General features: G+C 47.0%; 3 protein-coding genes across 3 annotated transcripts; 1 reads left to right on the top strand and 2 right to left on the bottom strand.

The window, feature by feature from the left end:
• Positions 1 to 1,414: 1,414 nt before the first annotated feature.
• DEU56DRAFT_935809 (uncharacterized protein) lies at positions 1,415 to 2,573 on the bottom strand (the record flags this gene model as incomplete). The annotated part of the gene is made up of 3 exons (XM_041358801.1): positions 1,415 to 1,437; positions 1,542 to 2,450; positions 2,549 to 2,573. The coding sequence occupies 3 exons, from the start codon at positions 2,571 to 2,573 to the stop codon at positions 1,415 to 1,417; spliced, it is 957 nt and encodes a 318-aa protein (XP_041210900.1).
• Positions 2,574 to 10,328: 7,755 nt separating this feature from the next.
• Positions 10,329 to 12,639, bottom strand: DEU56DRAFT_935813 (uncharacterized protein; the record flags this gene model as incomplete). The annotated part of the gene is made up of 9 exons (XM_041358802.1): positions 10,329 to 10,682; positions 10,742 to 10,867; positions 10,929 to 11,114; positions 11,172 to 11,324; positions 11,374 to 11,529; positions 11,581 to 11,929; positions 11,976 to 12,103; positions 12,158 to 12,330; positions 12,375 to 12,639. 9 exons carry the CDS (start codon positions 12,637 to 12,639, stop codon positions 10,329 to 10,331), a joined length of 1,890 nt encoding a protein of 629 aa, XP_041210901.1.
• Positions 12,640 to 12,784: 145 nt separating this feature from the next.
• Positions 12,785 to 16,061, top strand: DEU56DRAFT_870373 (uncharacterized protein; the record flags this gene model as incomplete). Its single annotated transcript, XM_041355627.1, has 9 exons — positions 12,785 to 13,055; positions 13,107 to 13,615; positions 13,674 to 13,847; positions 13,974 to 14,158; positions 14,219 to 14,351; positions 14,402 to 14,577; positions 14,626 to 14,722; positions 14,776 to 15,310; positions 15,391 to 16,061. The coding sequence occupies 9 exons, from the start codon at positions 12,785 to 12,787 to the stop codon at positions 16,059 to 16,061; spliced, it is 2,751 nt and encodes a 916-aa protein (XP_041210902.1).
• Between the last annotated feature and the right edge of the window lie 2,718 nt (positions 16,062 to 18,779).

Genomic DNA, 18,779 nt, shown 5'->3' on the forward strand with positions numbered 1-18,779 from the left:
GAGACACTAAGACTAAGGTTTTTGTGTTGATTGGGCTTAGAAAAATCAGACAAGTTTTCGGACCGCAAAAGAATCGAATTACGGAACAAGTAACTCGTATCTAAAGCTATCACTTCTTGACTTTTTTCTCCTATACTTCGTAGCTTACAAAGCGAACATGGAAGCCTGCATTGTGGGTTTTGTATAAGAACAAACAAACACAAACTCATGAGGCAAAGCATGAAAAGGGAAAATAAGAAAATGATGGCAATATAAATACATAGCTTCGAAACAATGGAAACGAGGGTCCATGTTTTTGTTGATAAGTTGATTTTGACGAGAATGAGTAGAAGTCAATAAGGAAATTTACACGATGGAAGAAAAAACGAGCTTGAGGCCAGAAAAATCAATAAGGCAAAAAACGAGGCTTGAAAATCACTAGAGTTCGAAATGAGTAATGAAAATGGTATAGAATTGAAAAAGTTCACCTCTAGAACACTAGAGAAAAAACTTCTTCGGCTTCGGCTGCTCATCCTCGTCCTCTTCGTCAATGTCCGAGAGAACATACCCTTCGAACATTTCGGACTGAAAAGGGGAGGTAGCCACAATGACAAGTCCAGTTCTCGCGATCCTGAGAACAAGGTCTCGATCGAACGCGAAACGAAGGATGTCACGAATAGTCCCAACATCGAGAAGTCGAGACTCAGTAAGGGCACTAATGGTGTCCTCGTCAGGGAAGGGCATAAGTAGAGTGTCGAGGACTTTCGAGGCCAATTCTGGTTCTCCGTGGGCCTCGGCAATAGCTGCGTATGAGTTAAAATGTTTAGCCTCGCTCACAGAAAAAAACGGGTTAACGTCGTCATAGCGCCCGGAGTAGGTAGAATTAGTTAAACCCCCCTGCACGTGAAGGGAGTTGTCACATTTAATGGTGCCGGCGCGCGTAGATGCTTCTGCGAGCATACAAGTCGAAAGGATGGTTTCAACGAGATGGATAAGGTGTCGAGTGTGGGCACGATGATCAGTGATTTTGTGGACGCGTTCTTGCCACGTTCGGCCCGAACAAGGTCCACCGGTGGGGAGTTTCTGTCCCCCAGAGATAACAGGGTGTCCAGGGTAAGTGCCGTCGTGGAAGAGATGAACGTTCCAGTCATTCGCGATGAGTTCGTCCTGGCAAAAACAATAGGACTCGATGGCGTGAATCACATTGGGGATGTAGACGGAGTGATAATCATTATATCTAGAGGGTTCTGTTAGTAAATAACCCTCAGCGTCGGACTTAGTTAGTCCGTCAAACGAGATAGTGGTCTTTCCGTCCGCACGAGAAAAACCACGGTAAGGGATAGTACCGCTAGTAGGTACTTGCGCTGGCTCAGAGTCGTTGGACATGTGCACGTCGTCATCAGACTTAGCGGCTCTCGAGCCTTTCTTATCAGGCTCACTCGGAGTAGAGCTCGCAAGCTGTGACTCGAAAAAATGGGATGGGAGATAATCATTGATATTCAGTAGGCTAGCTTTGGAATTCGATGGAGTTTGAGGGAATACGCTCGAGGGGTGAGCTGCACTCGAAGTTAAGTATGCGGGAGGCTGTTCGACAGTCATGGGGTGGGCATAGAAGACATCGAACGTATCGTTCGAGTCAGTAGCATCACCCAGCATGGTTTCCTCCTTAGACGTGTCATCGGGCTCGTTGTCATCAGAACGGCCGTCAGAAATGTTAACATTAACATTGTCTTCGGGTCGAGGACCATGTGAGTCTGGGTTCGCGAGGTTAGGGTCCAGTGTAGGAGCGCTAGATTCGTTAGCGTTGTCGCTAAACGCAACGTTCGCGAGCGTCGAGGGTCCTTCACTGTTAACACGAGAGATAGCACAATCGTTAGACACAAGGTTACCCTTGCCATTGGACATGGTGGTAGGCGAAAGGGTCTCAATAGGTGGGATAAGGTTCTGTACCGCTGACGGATCAACAACATCGTCAGCGTGAATAGATGAAGGTAGATTTAAATAATTACCCAAGGTCCTAGTCAGGCTTTTAGTGCCGCTGGACGTGGGATGGGTTTCTGCACTGAAGTGAGTGGTGGGATTGTCCATGGTGTCAACATAGGTGGCCACCACAGAAGGCGAATTGGGCACAGTGATAGTGCCAACATAGGCGTCAGTATGGATAGGTGAGCTGGGAACATCAGTGGTCCCAGTCTTTTTGACAGACACGGAGGGAGTATTAGTAGCCTGAGCGTCAATAGAGATAGGCGTGGTTGGATAAACGTGGGTCCCAGTGTCATGCGGGATGTCAGTGGTAGAGTTGGAAGTAGTCGTGGTCCCAACGTCTTGTGAAAAAGGCGCTAAGGGAGCACCAAAGACGCTGATGGGGTTGGCAGCAGGTTGGAGAAGTCGGGTGGGAGCACCAAAAGGGCCAGCACCGACTTCTGTGACAACAGAAACAGCGGGAGCATGAGCGATCCCGCCAATAGCATCTGCATTGGCATAAATAAATTGTGAGTGGGCTCTGATAAGGGAAGATGCTAAAGACTTACTTGGTCCCTCTCCTTCCCAGCTCCTGTCCTCCACTAACTCTCCTTCTTCCACTGAGTTTCCATCCCAAGGTACCGGCGAATACGACGGGGATGCGGGGTAGGATTCAGTCGGGTCGATAAGTGGGGAAGTGCTAGAGGGTCGAAAAGACAAAGTAAGGGCATCGTCCATAATGGTCGTGGTGAATCGGAAATTGCCGGAGTTCTGCAAAAGGAAGTCGGATAGTTTGGTGCGACTTTGGGTGAACGTGTTGTCCGGCATGTTCCGAGCGTGAGACGAAATGTCTGATGTAATGATGGATGTTGGTTGCCTTGCGCTGATTTTCCCAGACACGAGGCCAATTGGCATTGGGCGCAAAGTCATATCTGGCCCGTTTTTTATAGATGTTTGAATTTCATTTAATCTTAATTGATCTGAGTAAGTCAGAGGGTTACTTAGAAATCTCTGACACATCAAATGCTCGGCTTGGAGCACATTTTTAATTTCCTGAGTAAGATGATTGGAATTTCCCGGGGATGGATTACTAATTTTAATTTCGTCCAAATTCGGTAATTCTTCGATGATCTCATAGAACATGCTAGATTCTCGCAAGTTTCCGATCCATGTAGCCGGTTCAAAATCCCAATTTGGGTCATTCCCATCAGGTGTACACAGTAACTCGTACCTGACCTCCAAATTTAGCGGATCTTTAAATAGCAACCATGTGCCATCTTTCCTCTCATCAATAGACACATAATTACCACGCTGCCATGGTCGGCCTAATAATAAACTGAATGGCACGTGGTCTCCAACAAATAAATTCGCTTGTGTACTAACACCTCCACAGTTTAGTGGCACATTTTGTACAAGTCCGCGTAGTTTGCCTTCGCCGCCGTTCGCGTCATTCATAGATATAGACTTCGCGATGTCGATAGGTCTGTTGATAATGGTTTTCCAAATATGTTTATTCACAATATTTAATTGTGAACCGGTGTCAATAATCGCGTTGATGGCCTGGCCATCACATTGCATGGCTATTTTGATCAATAAACCACGCGTCTTTGTCCACACGGAGTGTGCTTCAATTTTCGTATCATTTCCTAATGGCTTCGGCTTAATCGCGTTAGCCAGAATACCACTAAGTTCTCGGGAAGTTCCGAGGAGTTCTCCTACCTCCAATCGGATTGGTGTCTTAAGAACCGTCTCAAGAATTCGCTCCGGCTTTACTTTAGCCGATATATCTGAGACACGTTGACGCGTTGCACTTCGCCGATCAGGGTTCAAGTTCGGTTTGTAAGTGTTTTCCTTCACTTTGTCATTCTTTTTCATTTCTTCGACGTCATCCATGATGATGTCATCACTATCCCAGTCCTTGTCAATACTTTTGACTCGTCCCTTTACGGTAGGCTGGGCTTGTTGATACTTTGGGACTGGAGTGGGTTCAGCACTCTTAGCTTTAGGTTGGATGGGGTTCCTAGTTGGCGTCTTCTTAGGTACACCCCCCTTTCCCTTGTTTTCATCCTTCCTTAGCGTCTGACCTTGCTTGGGTGGAAACACCTTCTCATAGCGCTCTTTTCGTCCTTGAGTAGAGTTTCGTGTAGTCCTTTCAACTGGATACACGTGGTACTCATCCTCAGAGTCTTCGCTAGTCTCTTGGAGGTAAGTGTTCCTTCCCATTTCACTCTCGTCAGTCTCCGTCTGTGACTCGGTGTCACATTCTTCAATATACGCGGTAGATTTCATATGTTTCACGCTTAGCGCTGACGGTGCATTTTGTTGACTTCGATCATCAATTTTGATGAAGTTAGAGGTAGGTGTTTTGTTCTCTCTGTTGAACGCCTCGACAATAGACTCCTCTGGCATTCTCCTAATTATTCTCCCATCGGGCCTAGCTACTTTGCCTCTCTCAGTTCTGGTGAGCTTACCGTCTGTCACAAGCTTTGTCAGCTGTGGACAGTTGGTCATGCTGTGCCCTGTCTCGCCGCATCCATAGCATTTTCGCTCTTGGAATGGTGTGTCAGGGGTAGAATAAAACCTAGAACCTGGATTGCCTCGGTATTGATAGTCCCCTCGGGTCGAACTAGTTCTGCCATCTGTAGTCGCATTGTTCCTAGCAGTTGTCCGGTTTTGTGAATAGAAAAAGTTGTCTCGCTTTTTAGCTGGTGCAGCTACTAAGTCTTTAATTGTAGGGTCCATCCTAGTTGCTCTGTAGTATAGCAACACATAGTCTGGGTCCTCAAGTGAGATTGAGCTCATTTGCTTGATAAGTCCCTCTATCTCATCTAAAGGTTCCAAGGAATTATTTTCCTTAGGATTAATACCTTTCTGATCTTGATAGGAACTTTTATCTTTCTTAATTCCTTTAGACTTTACTTTCTTAGTCTCTTTCTTCTTCGTATGCTTTCCTTGAGTTTTGGAACTCTTACGAAAAAACTCCTGTTCGGATTCGCTTGATTCCGTGTCTGAGTCTTCATCCGAAGATTCCTCGCTCGATTTTTCATCGTCTGTGTCCGAATCAATATCAGACACTAGTAAATCTGCATCAAACCTGTCTCGATGTAAAAGCTTCTCTGCAGTGATTGCAACTTTGTCAACTGGGAAGGCTAGCGTTAAATCTCTGTCTGGCTCGCTTGCCATAAGTCTGGACTCGATTTTAGTCCGGAGTTTTTTATTGATTCCCTCCCAGAAGTAACTGGCATATTCTTCGCTTGTAATTTTGCTAGCTTGCTGGAGCCAGCCTCCAATGCGGATAAATCCCCTTATGTACTTCTTCCAAGCCGTAAGACTAGAGATTCGCTTATCGCGCATTGTTTTCACATAAGAAATCAGATCCTTTCTCCTATATCGTTTAGTGTCCAGGTCTGCATCATAATACTTCAAAATGTCCGCCTTGAGCTTGCTCCAATCCGGAGTCCTGAAGCTCAATAATCCTTCGACAAATTCTGTGACATGGCGTGACATATACTGTGTGACAGATTCACACTTATCAGAGTCAGAGACTACATTATGATAGTCACATAACTTTTCGAAATGTTTCAGAAATCCTTTAACTTCTGAATAGCTCCCTTTGAATTTAGCCGGTGCCGCTTTGGTACCCGGGTTAGGCATTGTCAACACGGAGAGCGTCGTCATGTTGAAAACCTATACGATATGAACAATAGTAAACGATTTGGTGCTTCGAAGAAAATCCGATGTTTTATCAATTTTGCTCGAAGTCTTGACAATACGGTAGTTTCTTTTGCAAAGCCAAACAAATAAAGCCACCCTCGCGGTTGGGCTCCAGTGATGTCTTGTTACTTGAGGGTCTTATATAGAAGCGTGTAAAAATGCAGTGACAATCACAACTACACTTTCATAAGACTAAAAGTTGCCAGCTCCTCAAGTCCACGGTCAACGGATTTTTGTTACTTCTCGGTTGATAATGTGTCGTTCGTGGGTGGTCAAAGAGTAAACAAGTTACCTCTATTTGTTTGAAGAAACTATATAGAAATGCAACTGTGGATTTGTCGTGGATAGAAATATGATAGGTATGTTTCACCCTAGTAGGTCGTGTTTCAACCTATGAAAGTCTGTTTCAACTTTGTCGTGTTCTCCTGTTTCGTGTCTCTCTAACCGTAAAAGAGAGAGTTATTCGTTAAGTATACGTGGAGCTTAGCTCAATAAAATAGTAATAGCGAGCAACCTAGTTAATCGTATAACTAGCAGTTACTTTGTTGAAATGATACTTGCACCCTCACTATGTCTTGCCTTAATCTCACTCTCAAATAGTGGGATAGGTTTAGAGTGGAAGTTTGACTTAAATTCGTACTTCACCGGCACTTTGACTATGTCTTGCCTTAATCTCACTCTCCAAATAGTGGGATAGGTTTAAAGTGGGAAGTTTCAATGTCTTCTAGGCACCAATGGCCTGCACTTATGTGTAAAGTGGGAAGCTATATTCACAGGGTGTAAAATGGGCTCCTTTTATACCTTTTTGGAGGCCAGATTACTAAGCATGATTCATCACATGGATTGGTAAGAATGTGCTTACAAACCATACCATTTGGTGTGCTGAGTCAGCTTGTTTACTAAATACATTATAAATACAGTGCTATCTTACAAAGCATGATAAATCAAAGGTATGAGTCATCTCATGGATTGGTAAGATTGTGCTTACAAACCAAGCCTTTTGGTGAGCTGAGTCATCCTGTTTACTAAGAAGATTATAAATACAGTGAAATCTTACAAAGCATGATCAGTCAAAGGCATGAGTCATCTCATGGATTGGTAAGATTGTGCTTACAAACCAAGCCTTTTGGTGAGCTGAGTCATCCTGGTTACTAAGAAGATTATAAATACAGTTGCAAGTCTTACAAACCATGACGAATCAATGAGAAAACATGATGAGTCAGGCTGAATCCTTACAAATCACCTTATTTCCCAGTCACATGACCTGATTACAAACATGATCAGTCAGCTAGTGAGAAAGTCTGATGAATAAGCCAAGAAAAATAGAAAGAAATGGAAGGTCACAGAACAAAATAGAAATACATAGAAATCCCCGTGTATGATACGAGAAATGAAACACGAGAAATGAGGCTTCAGAAAACAGACTGATGAATCAATGGAAAATGATAGAATCACTTGGTGATATGGTAGAGTACACTTCATTATACCTTCCTTATCTTTTGTATAGCACACATGTCATGGTATGAACTGCATACCATGCATGACACCGCGTCAGAAGAAGGCGAGGCAGAACAAGTCTGCAGCAACAGCAGCAGCCGCCACTGACTCCCAGGACAACTATGCGTTCGCGTCAATAGATGGTGCGCTTGTGACTGGGGAGAAGGACTCACCTGCAAAGAACCGCACGGCAATCATAGATTCCGGCGCTACCTCCCATTTCTGCCCCAACAGAGCCGACTTCCTCCCATATTTCCCACTCAAACCGCCCCTGGATATAAGAACTGCAGACGGTTCAGTAATCAAGGCCGTAGGACGAGGTGATGTAGAGATAGACTTACCTCTGGGATCCAAGAGGACAAGAGTCACCCTCAAGGACGCACTACACGTGCCAGACATGAGCTACACGCTCGTGGCGACGAACCGGATCGCAGCAGCTGGGCTAGCTGTCCATTTTGAAGGGACGAACTGCAAGATCCTGTCAGTGGGCCCCAAACGGCAAGTCATAGCCGAAATACCGCACGTTGACGGCCTGTACACTGTGGCAGGCCAGCGTGAGCATTGCGCTGCATTGGCCAAGGGAAAAGTCACCCTGGGGGAACTCCATCGTGCGCTGGGACACGTATCGCACTCGGCAGTTAAGTCCGCTGTCGAAAAGGGCTTGGTGGAGGGCGTCGAGTTAGACTCCGCCTCAGAACCAGAGTTCTGCGACGCGTGTGAGAAGGGAAAGGCAGCGAGGCAGCCGTTCCCAAAGGAGTCCAAATGTCGAGCGCAGGCGTATGGCGAATTGATCCATACCGACCTATGGGGACCTGCGCAAACTGTTAGTATAGGTGGGAGCTCATATTACATGAGCTTCACCGATGATTTCTCCCGCGAAACGCACATTCTCTTCCTGAAACACAAGAGTGAGGCCCTTGGAGCTTTCAAACAGTATGAGGCGCGACTCACCAGACAACACGACACCAAGATCAAGACGTTGCGTTCGGACCAGGGAGGAGAATACTTGAGCGCAGAGTTCGACGCGTACTTAGCAGGTCAGGGTATCAAACGAGAACTCACCGTGCACGACTCTCCCCAGCAGAACGGCGTGGCAGAACGCCTCAACAGGACGCTAGTCGAGTTGACACGTGCGATGTTGCTGGCATGCAACGTGCCCAAGTTCCTGTGGACCGCAGCAGTTAGCTACGCAAGCTGGCTGCGGAATCGCTTACCATCGAAGGCCACGCCAGGCCATACCCCATACGACCTAGTCCATGGTCGTCGTCCAAATCTGGCCCAGGCCCACGAGTTTGGCGCCAAGGTGTATGTCCACCTGCAGGACACAGGGAAACTGGAGGCGAGGGCGGAGGAAGCGATCTTCATAGGCGTGGATGAGCAGAGTAAGGGATACCGTGTGTACTGGCCGGGTAAGCGCCGTATTTCTGTAGAACGGAACATTAGTTTCGTGCCCACGACAATAACCGTGGCTGCAGACGTACCGCTCGAGGGGGAGAAGGCTCCAGTGCCACCGACTATCGACCAGCACGTCTCTACACCCACTCCATCTACCCCACCAAAGGTCGACACTCCACTCCCAGAACCAGCTGCCCCCAGAGCGACACGTGTCAGGCCCCCAATAGGGTACTATAAGTCCCTACACCAGGGGGAGTCAGCATCGTTAGCGACCACGGATGACGACGAAGACAACGCTCCACTTACCCAGTGGGCTCTAGCAGCAGCAGAGCCCGAACCGACTCTCCAGCAGGCGTTAAACGGCCCAGACGCAGTAGAATGGCAAGAGGCCATAGACTACGAAATTAGTCAGCTGGAGAAGTTAGGAGCCTGGGAAGTGGTAAACGTACCACGTCATGCTAACGTCATACCCTGCCATTATGTCTTGGCTACCAAATGTGGTCCAAATGGTGAGAAACTCAAGCTGCATGCCAGACTCGTGGCAAACGGCCAGCGTCAGAAACACGGCCTCGACTACTTGGAGACCTTCGCTCCAACGTCCAACATGCCCACCATACGCACCGTTCTCGCCATGGCCGCTCAGAAGGACTGGGAAGTCCACCAAGTCGACATCAAGAGCGCGTACCTGCACGCCGAGATCAAGGAGGACATCTACATGCGACCTCCTCCCGGGTACTTGAAGGATGGAGACGAGGGGAAAGTGTTGAAGTTGAGGAGGTGTCTGTATGGATTGAAGCAGGCGGGATTCGAGTGGTCGGAGGAACTGGCAAGTGTCTTCCTGGAGTTGGGGTTCACGCGTTCGCAGATTGACCAGGCCGTCTACTATATACGCGAGGCCGACAAACACATGGTCGTCACTGTTTCGGTCGACGACATGGCCATCACGTCAAAATACCGGCGTCACATCACCGAGTTCAAGGACCAACTTCGTCAGTACTTCGACATCACCGACTTAGGGGAGCTTGGATGGCTACTAGGCCTCAAAGTTGAACGTTCTCGACCCGACCGTACCATTACCCTCTCCCAGCATGCCTACACCAGCACGATACTCGAACGTTTTCACCTACTCGACGCCAAGAACGTGCTTATTCCCATGGACGCTGGCAGCATGCTGACTATAGAGCAGTGCCCAGCGACCCACACAGCACTCGCAGATATGGAGGACGTACCCTACCAGCGGGGTATCGGGTCCCTCATGTACGCTGCAACTAGCACGAGGCCTGATATCGTGTTCGCCGTCGCCACATTGTCCCAATTCATGTGTAACCCAGGACGGGCGCATTGGGAGGCGGCGAAGCGAACGATGCGCTACCTCAAGGGTACGGCTGACTATGGGATAACATTAGGAGGGACGGATGGAGGATTAGAGGTGTACGTAGATGCTGACTGGGCTTCTCAGCCCCACCACCATTCGATGTCCGGATATGTGATTATGCTCAACGGTGGACCCGTCGCATGGAGCTCATCAGGAAAAGTGTCAAGTGGTCTGAACCACCTGAATGACCTGATTTCAGACTATTCAGGCTCGCAGACAGCATACTGGCGACAGATGAATCAGTCAGCGTCAGGCATGCTCGCGGGAACCAGATCGGACTCAGATAGCTTTCAGACACGACCCAGATGAATCTCAGACCATTCACAGACCCAAAACAGATTCATTGCAGACCATCCGAGTTGCATCACTGATACACGAAACCATTTAGTACTAATACCACCCACAGTTAACAACCATCTAAGTCTTCTATGGGTTGAGGACCATCATCCTCGCCGTCAGAGAGGAGGACCACACCGCGGATATCCATAATGTCATCATCAGAGTAGTAGTCTCCATCGTCAGACCTTGTATCTGTCCCAATCAACTCCGACAATGCCTCCTCGATGGAATCCCACTTGCTCGCAGGCAAACCGCTGGCTTGTTCTGCGTAGCGCATAGTCACAGACCCCCACGCTGTGTCAAAGTCAATATTTTTCGAGTTTTTCCCACCCGCATTGTCGCTGTTGCCGTGGCGTTTCGCTTCCTTCGCTGCCTCCTTGGCAGACTTGCCATCGGTGTATAGGGACAGCGCACGATGATACTGAATAGTATAATTTGTTAGTTCGAGAGATGTAGCTCGGGTGTGAGACTCGGACGTACAGCAGCAGCAGCCAGCCCTAGAGCACCAATCGGCTTTCCGAATACACCAAACGCCTTCCCACAGCGTTTGATGTGACCAGCGACAAGTTCCAGCAGTTCGGGTGACAACCAAGCACCTTTAAAGGCCTTTCAGCAGAAAGACAAGCTGAGTATCAGTTAAAGACTGTAGGAGAGAACGAAAACGCACCTCAATGTCCGCATAAATAAACGGAACACGTTTTTGATTATTGACTTTGCGTGGCAAGTGGTCGCGAACGAATTTGACGCGGGCCTCAAGGTCATGTCGAAACTCGGGATGTTTGAAGTGACGTTTGAGAATTTTGAGAGCATCCTTGCCGAACATGCTGCGCCATTCATTCAAGCGGTCGGTAGCCTGCCAGTGCAAGGTCATGTAGGTTAAATTAGCATCACATGAGTCAGACAAACGCACTATTTTTTTGATAGCTGGGTGTTCATTGATGTCCACAGTGTTATGTTCAAAAAAAACATTCCAGAGTTCTTGCAATTTTGGTGACAACTCAGGATGCTCGTTGGTGCCAAATGGGTCAGTAGTGGTACCAGCCCAGTCTATCACCGCACAAACCTGCCAATGGGTTAGTGGTGGTACGAGGCCAGTCTATCACCGCACAAACCAAGCGGTTCCAAACATCACGATCACTTTTGTCCTGCAAAGGAAGGTCTTCGAGCCTGAGTTTCCGGAGCGGCTTTTGCGGCTTTAACATTTTCACCGCTTTCACTTCTTCCGTCACAGCGTCGTCGGCACCCTTTTTATTGATCTTGAGGCCCATCTGTAAGACGAGTTTTTCGTCAATGTGATGTCGAGAGGTGGGAAATCATACTCCTGCAGTTGTGCGATATCTAGCTGAGGTCTTCACATCTTTGACCTTAGTGCTCTTGTGCTCTCGTGCAGCGGCAATCGTCTCCTCGGGCTCGTCCAAATCAAACTCTCCAACTACCAGGTCACTGCTAGTGTCTGGGGTCGAACGGCTGCCAGCACGGCTTGATGCTCGCGAAGATGGCTGAGATCGCTCCACCTGTGGAATAAGGCTCGTGTCAACTTCGTCTGTGTCAAGTGATTTCAAGTTCCTGCTCGCTGATCCCTTCACTAATAGTCCAACTGTTTTCTGCCAGTCTGGATTTAAATTACTGGCCAACTGAGTGGCCTTCGCACGCTTATGTTGTGGTACCCTGTGAAAAAAATCAGTATATGTCTGGACTTCCAAGCTTTGCGTACCGTTCACTGGCATTGACATCTATTTCACCATTAACGTTCTCATTCTTACACTTTCTCGCCAAACTTCCAGCACTTGCAACAGTCTTTCTATTAGCCGCCACTTCCTGCCTTAACAGCCTCTCTTTTCTCTATATCCGTGATTTGTAAACACCTTCATCAATCTGATTGCAATCACAACTGACCTTATTCCCCTTTGTCTTGTGTGATTTTGCTTTATGAGACTTCCTGCGAGCTTCTGACTCTGAACCGGCACTTTGATCATCACTGGGCAACTCAGAACTAACACTTTCAGAGTGCGCGCTGGATAATTCATACTCGCCGTCAGTGTCTTCGTCTTCGTCATGTTTCTCTGATGCTGTTTGTTAACCTTTGGCTTATCTGTGTAGGGTTCGCGCTCACCCAGGATCTGTTTTTTCTCAGGCAATCCTCTTGGTACATTCGTGCCATAAGCATGATCCTGTCTCCTGAGTAAGCCTTCCATGGCGGCGATTTTTCGTACACCTTCTTGACGAATCTCTGATGCTTTCTCTTCAATTTCAGCTTTTTTCGCTGCAGCTTTTGCGTCATCTGCCTGCTTTTGAGCCGATGTGCGTCGCGGTGGGGCGGCGTCCTTCAGAATCTGAGCAGGGTTTCTGTTAGCGTTGTTGCGGACAGGGCGGGTCATGATTGCGGTTTTCTGGGTGATATGTTTGTGAGTTTTCCAGATTTTTTTTGTTGTGGTCTGTTTCAAACTGGTCTGTGCGCTGCCTCTTCAAACTTATGTTCTCCCTATTTTGTCTGCGCTGATAACTCACACAAACTCACAGATAATGCTCAACCGCCTGCCATGCACATTTCCTGGCTGTCCGCGAACTTTTCAGGGACAACGAGGGCGCACCAAACACATTCGCACTGTGCATGGGACCATATTACCAGTCAATGCCGAGTCGGACCGGGCATCACCACCCAAACTTGAAGACCTGGTTGTATCAGAGTTTGCGGAGGATGGTTTTGAAGGAGGTTTTACCGATTTCGAACCATTCGTTCCAGAGCATCAGCCACGCCGCCAGCCGAATATTATCACTCACCCCCACTTACGAGGTATGTTAGTTGATCTCTGTTGAGATGTGCAAGTCTGACACTACAATACAGGTGACCCTTGTGATGCCAACGGAAATTACCTACCGGCAGGAACCCCCCCTTCACCTCGATTTGCTCAAGCGCCTGATGATTGGTTGCCGTTTACTGACCAGGCTCATTTTTTACTAGCCGACTTTCTGTTCCGTAAAGTTGAAATGTCAGCGCCGAACATCGATTTTTTAATGGAACTTTGGGCATTCAAGGCAGCAAAGTACGAAGAAGACAGTCCTTTCAAATCACACCGCAACGTGTATGCAACCATTGACACCATTCGAGCCGGAGATGTGCCATGGGAGTGCTTCACTGTTTCACCCCAAGAAGACCTTCCTCCCGACGCACCTGTTTGGAAGAAACATGAATACCAAGTCTGGTATCGCGACCCTGACGCCGTCATCACAAATATGCTCGCTAGTGCTGATTTTGACGGGCAATTTGACTATGCTCCGTATATCCAATACGACGAAGATGGTCGGCGCCAATGGAAGAACTTTATGTCTGGCAACTATCCCTGGCACAAATCCGTGTGTCAACATTTTTTTTTCATCATATGCTGTGGCTAATTTGGCTGGATGATTTGAGGACAAAATCCATGCCGAAGACCTTGATTCGTCTGATGGTGCAATGTATTGCGGTATCATCCTCGGGAGTGACAAAACGATGGTCTCAGTTGCCACAGGCCACATTGAATACCATCCATTGTATCTATCTATCGGGAATCCTCACAACTCCATCCGCCATGCCCACCAGAACGCGGTAACTCCAATCGGGTTCCTTGCTATACCTAAATGTAAGTCTAACTCGCTCCATTGATGGTGTGACACTGAACGTGAATTAGCAGAGCGCAAATATGATAATGACATCGAATTTTGAAAATTCAAGCGACAGCTCTTCCACTCCTCACTCGCTGCTATTCTGCAGCCATTGCAACATGGGATGACAACTCCTGTCGTGCGCCGTTGTCCAGATGGTCACTACCGTCGTGTCATTTACGATCTTGGTGCTTTCATTGCTGATTATCCAGAGCAAGTCATGCTCGCTGGTATTGTGCAAAACTGGTGTGCGAAGTCCGTTTTTTTCTTCTTTCGTGGAGTTTCCCCAGCCTAATATTATATGTCCTACCTCAGATGCACTGCGCTTCCTGAAGATCTCGATCATAGCCCCGCCGAACGTCGTACCTGTGAATATACTAACATTCTGGTCGAGAGCCTTACTTCCACCCAACTATGGGATCAATATGGAATCGACGATGACATTGTTGTACGTGATTTCAAGTCAGATATACTATCAAAGATTAACAACTATGCTAGCCCTTCACGAATGATTTTCCTCGTGCGGATATTCACGAGATGCTCGCACCAGATCTTCTCCATCAGGTTATCAAAGGGTGTTTCAAAGACCATTTGGTGACATGGACTTGTGAATACCTTACCGAAACTTATGGTGAGGCTCGAGCAAATGAAATACTCGATGACATTGATCGCCGGTAAGTCTTATGCATCTAAAATCAAATTGATTCTGAGGGAGAGGTTAGGATTGCAGCAGCACCTTCGTTTCCTGGTTTGCGTCGCTTCCCTCATGGACGCCGTTTCAAACAGTGGACGGGGGATGATTCCAAGGCACTTATGAAAGTAAGTCTTGATCAACTACTACGTTACGCAGGCCTTTAACTCTGTCTGTACAGGTGTACATCCCCGCGATTGTTGATTATGTTCCTGCGGAGCTTGTACAATGCATGAGTGCATTTTTACACTTCTGTTACTTGGTCCGGCGCTCTGAGTTGAGTGAAGAGACTTTGCGAGACATCAAATTGGCATTGCAACGATTTCACGAGACACGGGAGATCTTTCGAGACTCAGGTATTCGCCCCAAAGGATTCTCACTACCCCGCCAGCATTCCTTAGTCCACTATCTTCGGCTTATCGAGGAATTCGGAGCTCCCAACGGTCTATGTTCATCAATCACCGAATCTCGTCATATCACAGCTGTCAAGCGACCATGGCGTCGTTCGAACAGGTTCGAGGCTCTTGGACAGATGCTCCTCACCAACCAAAGGTTGGACAAGCTAGCTGCGGCACGAGTACAGCTGGTTGCACGTGGTATGCTGCCTGCAGCTTATTCTCCCCCTTCAATGACGAACTTTCCGACTGGATCACTGGGTGATGAAGACAATGGTGACGGACATGACTTGGATCCTACAGATATTGTGAAGGTCGATAGTTTTACAGTCTTGGCTCGTCGTTCTCGTGAGTGATGTTCTTACAATTGATATGTATATGTCTAATACCTACTCCATCAGAACGAGGCTACCCACGGAATTTACCTGACCTCGCTACTCATATCCATGAGCCAAACTTGGAGCTGCTCACCCGTCACTTTCTGTTCAATCAACTTCACATGGCGGATGACCTGGTTGCTCTTGAGGCAGCCGAGGATGACTTGCCTGTCATCCAGTCCAAGATATCTGTTTTTCACTCAGTGATTGCCACATTTTCGGCCCCTAGTGATGTTTTGGGTACTCATGGGATGCACCGCGAAATCATTCGCTCGACACCATCATGGAGACGACAGTACTCACGACATGATTGTGTGTTTATCGTCGCTGACGAGACGAAGTCCGGAATGAGGGGAATGATTGTTGGCAGGGTCAAGTTGTTCTTTTCCTTCGTGCACAACGGAGTTACCTACCCTTGCGCTCTAGTGGACCGTTTCTCTTGTATGGGTCGAGGGCCAGATACCATCACAGGAATGTGGAAGGTAAAACCAGAGGTGACAGTTATAGGGAGACATCGAATTCGCATCCAGTCCATCGAGCATATTGACACCATTTATCGAGCTGCACACCTCCTCCCCGTCTTTGGTGATGGTGCACTTCCTGTAGACTTTCATTTCGCACATTCTCTTGATGCCTTCAATTCGTACTATGTAAATAAATATGCTGACCATCACGCTAATGAAATTGTGTTTTGACCAGGTCATCTCAGATTGTGTTCAGGCTCGACAGAGTGCACAGGCAAATAGGATTGTCAGGTATCATACATACTAATAGTTTATTAAGCTCGCGGCAAATTTTTCACCTGTTGTGTTTGAAACTCATGTTCAGCATCGCATCGCGCTCTCTCAGCCTTCCAACGTGCATCAACAAGGTCTTGGAGAAAGTCCGCAGGGACGGCAAGGGTTTTGGCCTGAAAATTAGTGGGACTTGGAGATTCTGGTGTTTTTCGTTGTGCGGCAAGTATTGCAAGGTATTCTGGGGCTGTGTAATGTTGCCAAAGGTATGTTAGAGGAAAATTGATGGCTCATACTGTATTCCAAAGGCCCATTGGGATCGGCAGGTATTTTGAGGCGCCGAAATAGACGACTACTAGTGAAAAGGCTGTGTGAGTTTGGCACGAGAAACAGTTGTGTGACTGACCGTTTTTTGATCTGCCGCGCCGGTCCATCCAAATCCAGATTGGTGGTACCTTCCTCTGAGTCGAGAAGATGTGGTTTGACTGGGCTGGGGGGTCCGGAACGAGAACTAGTAGTATGCGATTGTGAGCTCTAATAGTAGCATAATAATGAAAATTTTGCTAGGCTTACCGTTTAACTCCAAAATGTTTGGGTGTTGTAGGGATTGAATCACGAGCACAAGCTTCAAGTGACATTACGGAAAATGTATGGTACACTGGTATGGTATGAGTAAGAGGTATACTACATCTTTTTTTGCTGCTGGTGATTCAAATCTGTCATGCGTGAGAATGAAAAACCTACCAGACGTTCAGGTTATCCAGGCTGCTGCCAGGCCAGTCAGGTGGTGACCAGGTCTTGACAGGCCTTTGCACAATTGCTGATGCTCTCGCAAACAGCCCATTATCGCGCTCTCGACTGCAGAGTCCGAGTATATCGCCTTGACATCTGCTGCCCGCGAGGTGCTTTATTTGCAGCTCCTCCTCGAGGAGCTGTACGGCGAAACGCACACGTCCACCCCCATCTATTGCGATAATCAAGCTGCCATTGCGTTAGCCACTAACAACAAATTCCACGCACGTACGAAGCATATCGACATTCGTTTTCATTTTGTCCGCGCTCACGTCAAGAACGGGACCTTCGAATTGCGCTACTGTCCCACTGACAACAACGTCGCGGATACCTTCACCAAGCCGTTGGCTCGCCCCCGATTCCAGAAGTTGAGACACCCCTGGTTGTAGTATTAGACCTAGTAAAATGGGAACTACCAGTTTTGCCATAGACACTTTTGACGGCAATTACCAACAGCGCAATTTGACCTAATCCATGGTATTTGTCAGGCCCTATTTTGCTGGGTGTTTTGGCTTTCACAGCCGCATTTTTTGAAATTTTGAAACTCAGCTATGTTTTCAGTCACAAATATGTTTTCCACATTTGTCAGATGTTTTGGTATGTTTTATTCCACAATTTTGGCCTCCCAAAGCGGAAATTCACAAAACACATCCTGTTTTGGTCACCTCCTCATGTCAGGCCTCCCCACATTATTCCCACACTCCGCATTTTCGCATTTTTAGCCACCTACTGTGGGAATTACCCCACAACACCCAAAACATCATCCCAATATGGTATACCACATAATTATAATTATTCCCACACCCTCCCCACCTCACTGCAGCTTCACCACTACACCACAATAGGTCCCCCCTTGTATCTAAGTAGTAGTTTGGTATATACATGTATAATATTATATAATAGACCACTTTTTTTGTCAATTTGTGTGCCTGCTCATCATCCAGGGCCTTTTTCAAACAGAGTAGGGTACAGAACATTTTCGCATTTTTGCCCCTTTGATAGGGGGGTGTTCCAGGACATTCAGAACATATTTATGAGCATATATGAGTATATTCCCATCTTTATTTCACCCCCTGAAGTGTCCTACATCAATAGATATAGCACATATGCAAGAAAACACAGAATATGTTCTCATGTGATTATTTCTAGGTGAAGAGCCTTGTAAAAATGATTCCCAGCATCTATTTAACAATAGGAACAATGTATCAGGAGCCCAGGACCATAGGATAATTCCCTGTTGCATGGTGTGCCCCCCCTCTCCTGGTGGTTTACCCCCTGTGAAAGTTTTTCCTGTAGGACCGGACCTCAATTGAGGTAGGGGGTCTATTCTTATGTATATTTGAGGTAAGTCTATCATATAGCTGGCCCAGGACACACATAGGATCCTGCTACAGGAACAAAAACATAGAAAATCGCATTTTTGACACTTTTGATGTTTTTTAGTCCCTTACACTTGCGCAAATGACCAGGCTTGCTCGTTTATGATCAGTAGTACATTCACAAATATGTTTTGTGCCAAGGATCAGCCCTACATGGGGTGGAAATATGATATATGATGTACAGGGGCTTTTTCTACTGATAAGAAGCCTACATAGTAATCAAGCCTGTGATAAGTAATCAAAGACCTTGGATATGTCCTATATATGCCCCTGATGATATATTTGAAGATTTAGAAAGATCCATCAAGGACTGACTGAATGACAAGTAAAACCACATATGTGTGAAAAGTGACAATTGACATCTTTCACACAAAGTTACATTTATATATGATACAGGTCAAATATTTCATTAACAATATGTAGGATACATTGTAGACTACTAAAGGAACATATACTACATACTGCCCTGAGGTTGAAGGGTGGTGGAAGGGATGTGGTGTATATCTGA

The sequence above is a fragment of the Suillus clintonianus genome (genome assembly GCF_016758775.1).
Source record: "Suillus clintonianus strain FC179 chromosome Unknown DEU56scaffold_19, whole genome shotgun sequence".
In the NCBI taxonomy this organism is placed as follows: Eukaryota; Fungi; Basidiomycota; class Agaricomycetes; order Boletales; family Suillaceae; genus Suillus; species Suillus clintonianus.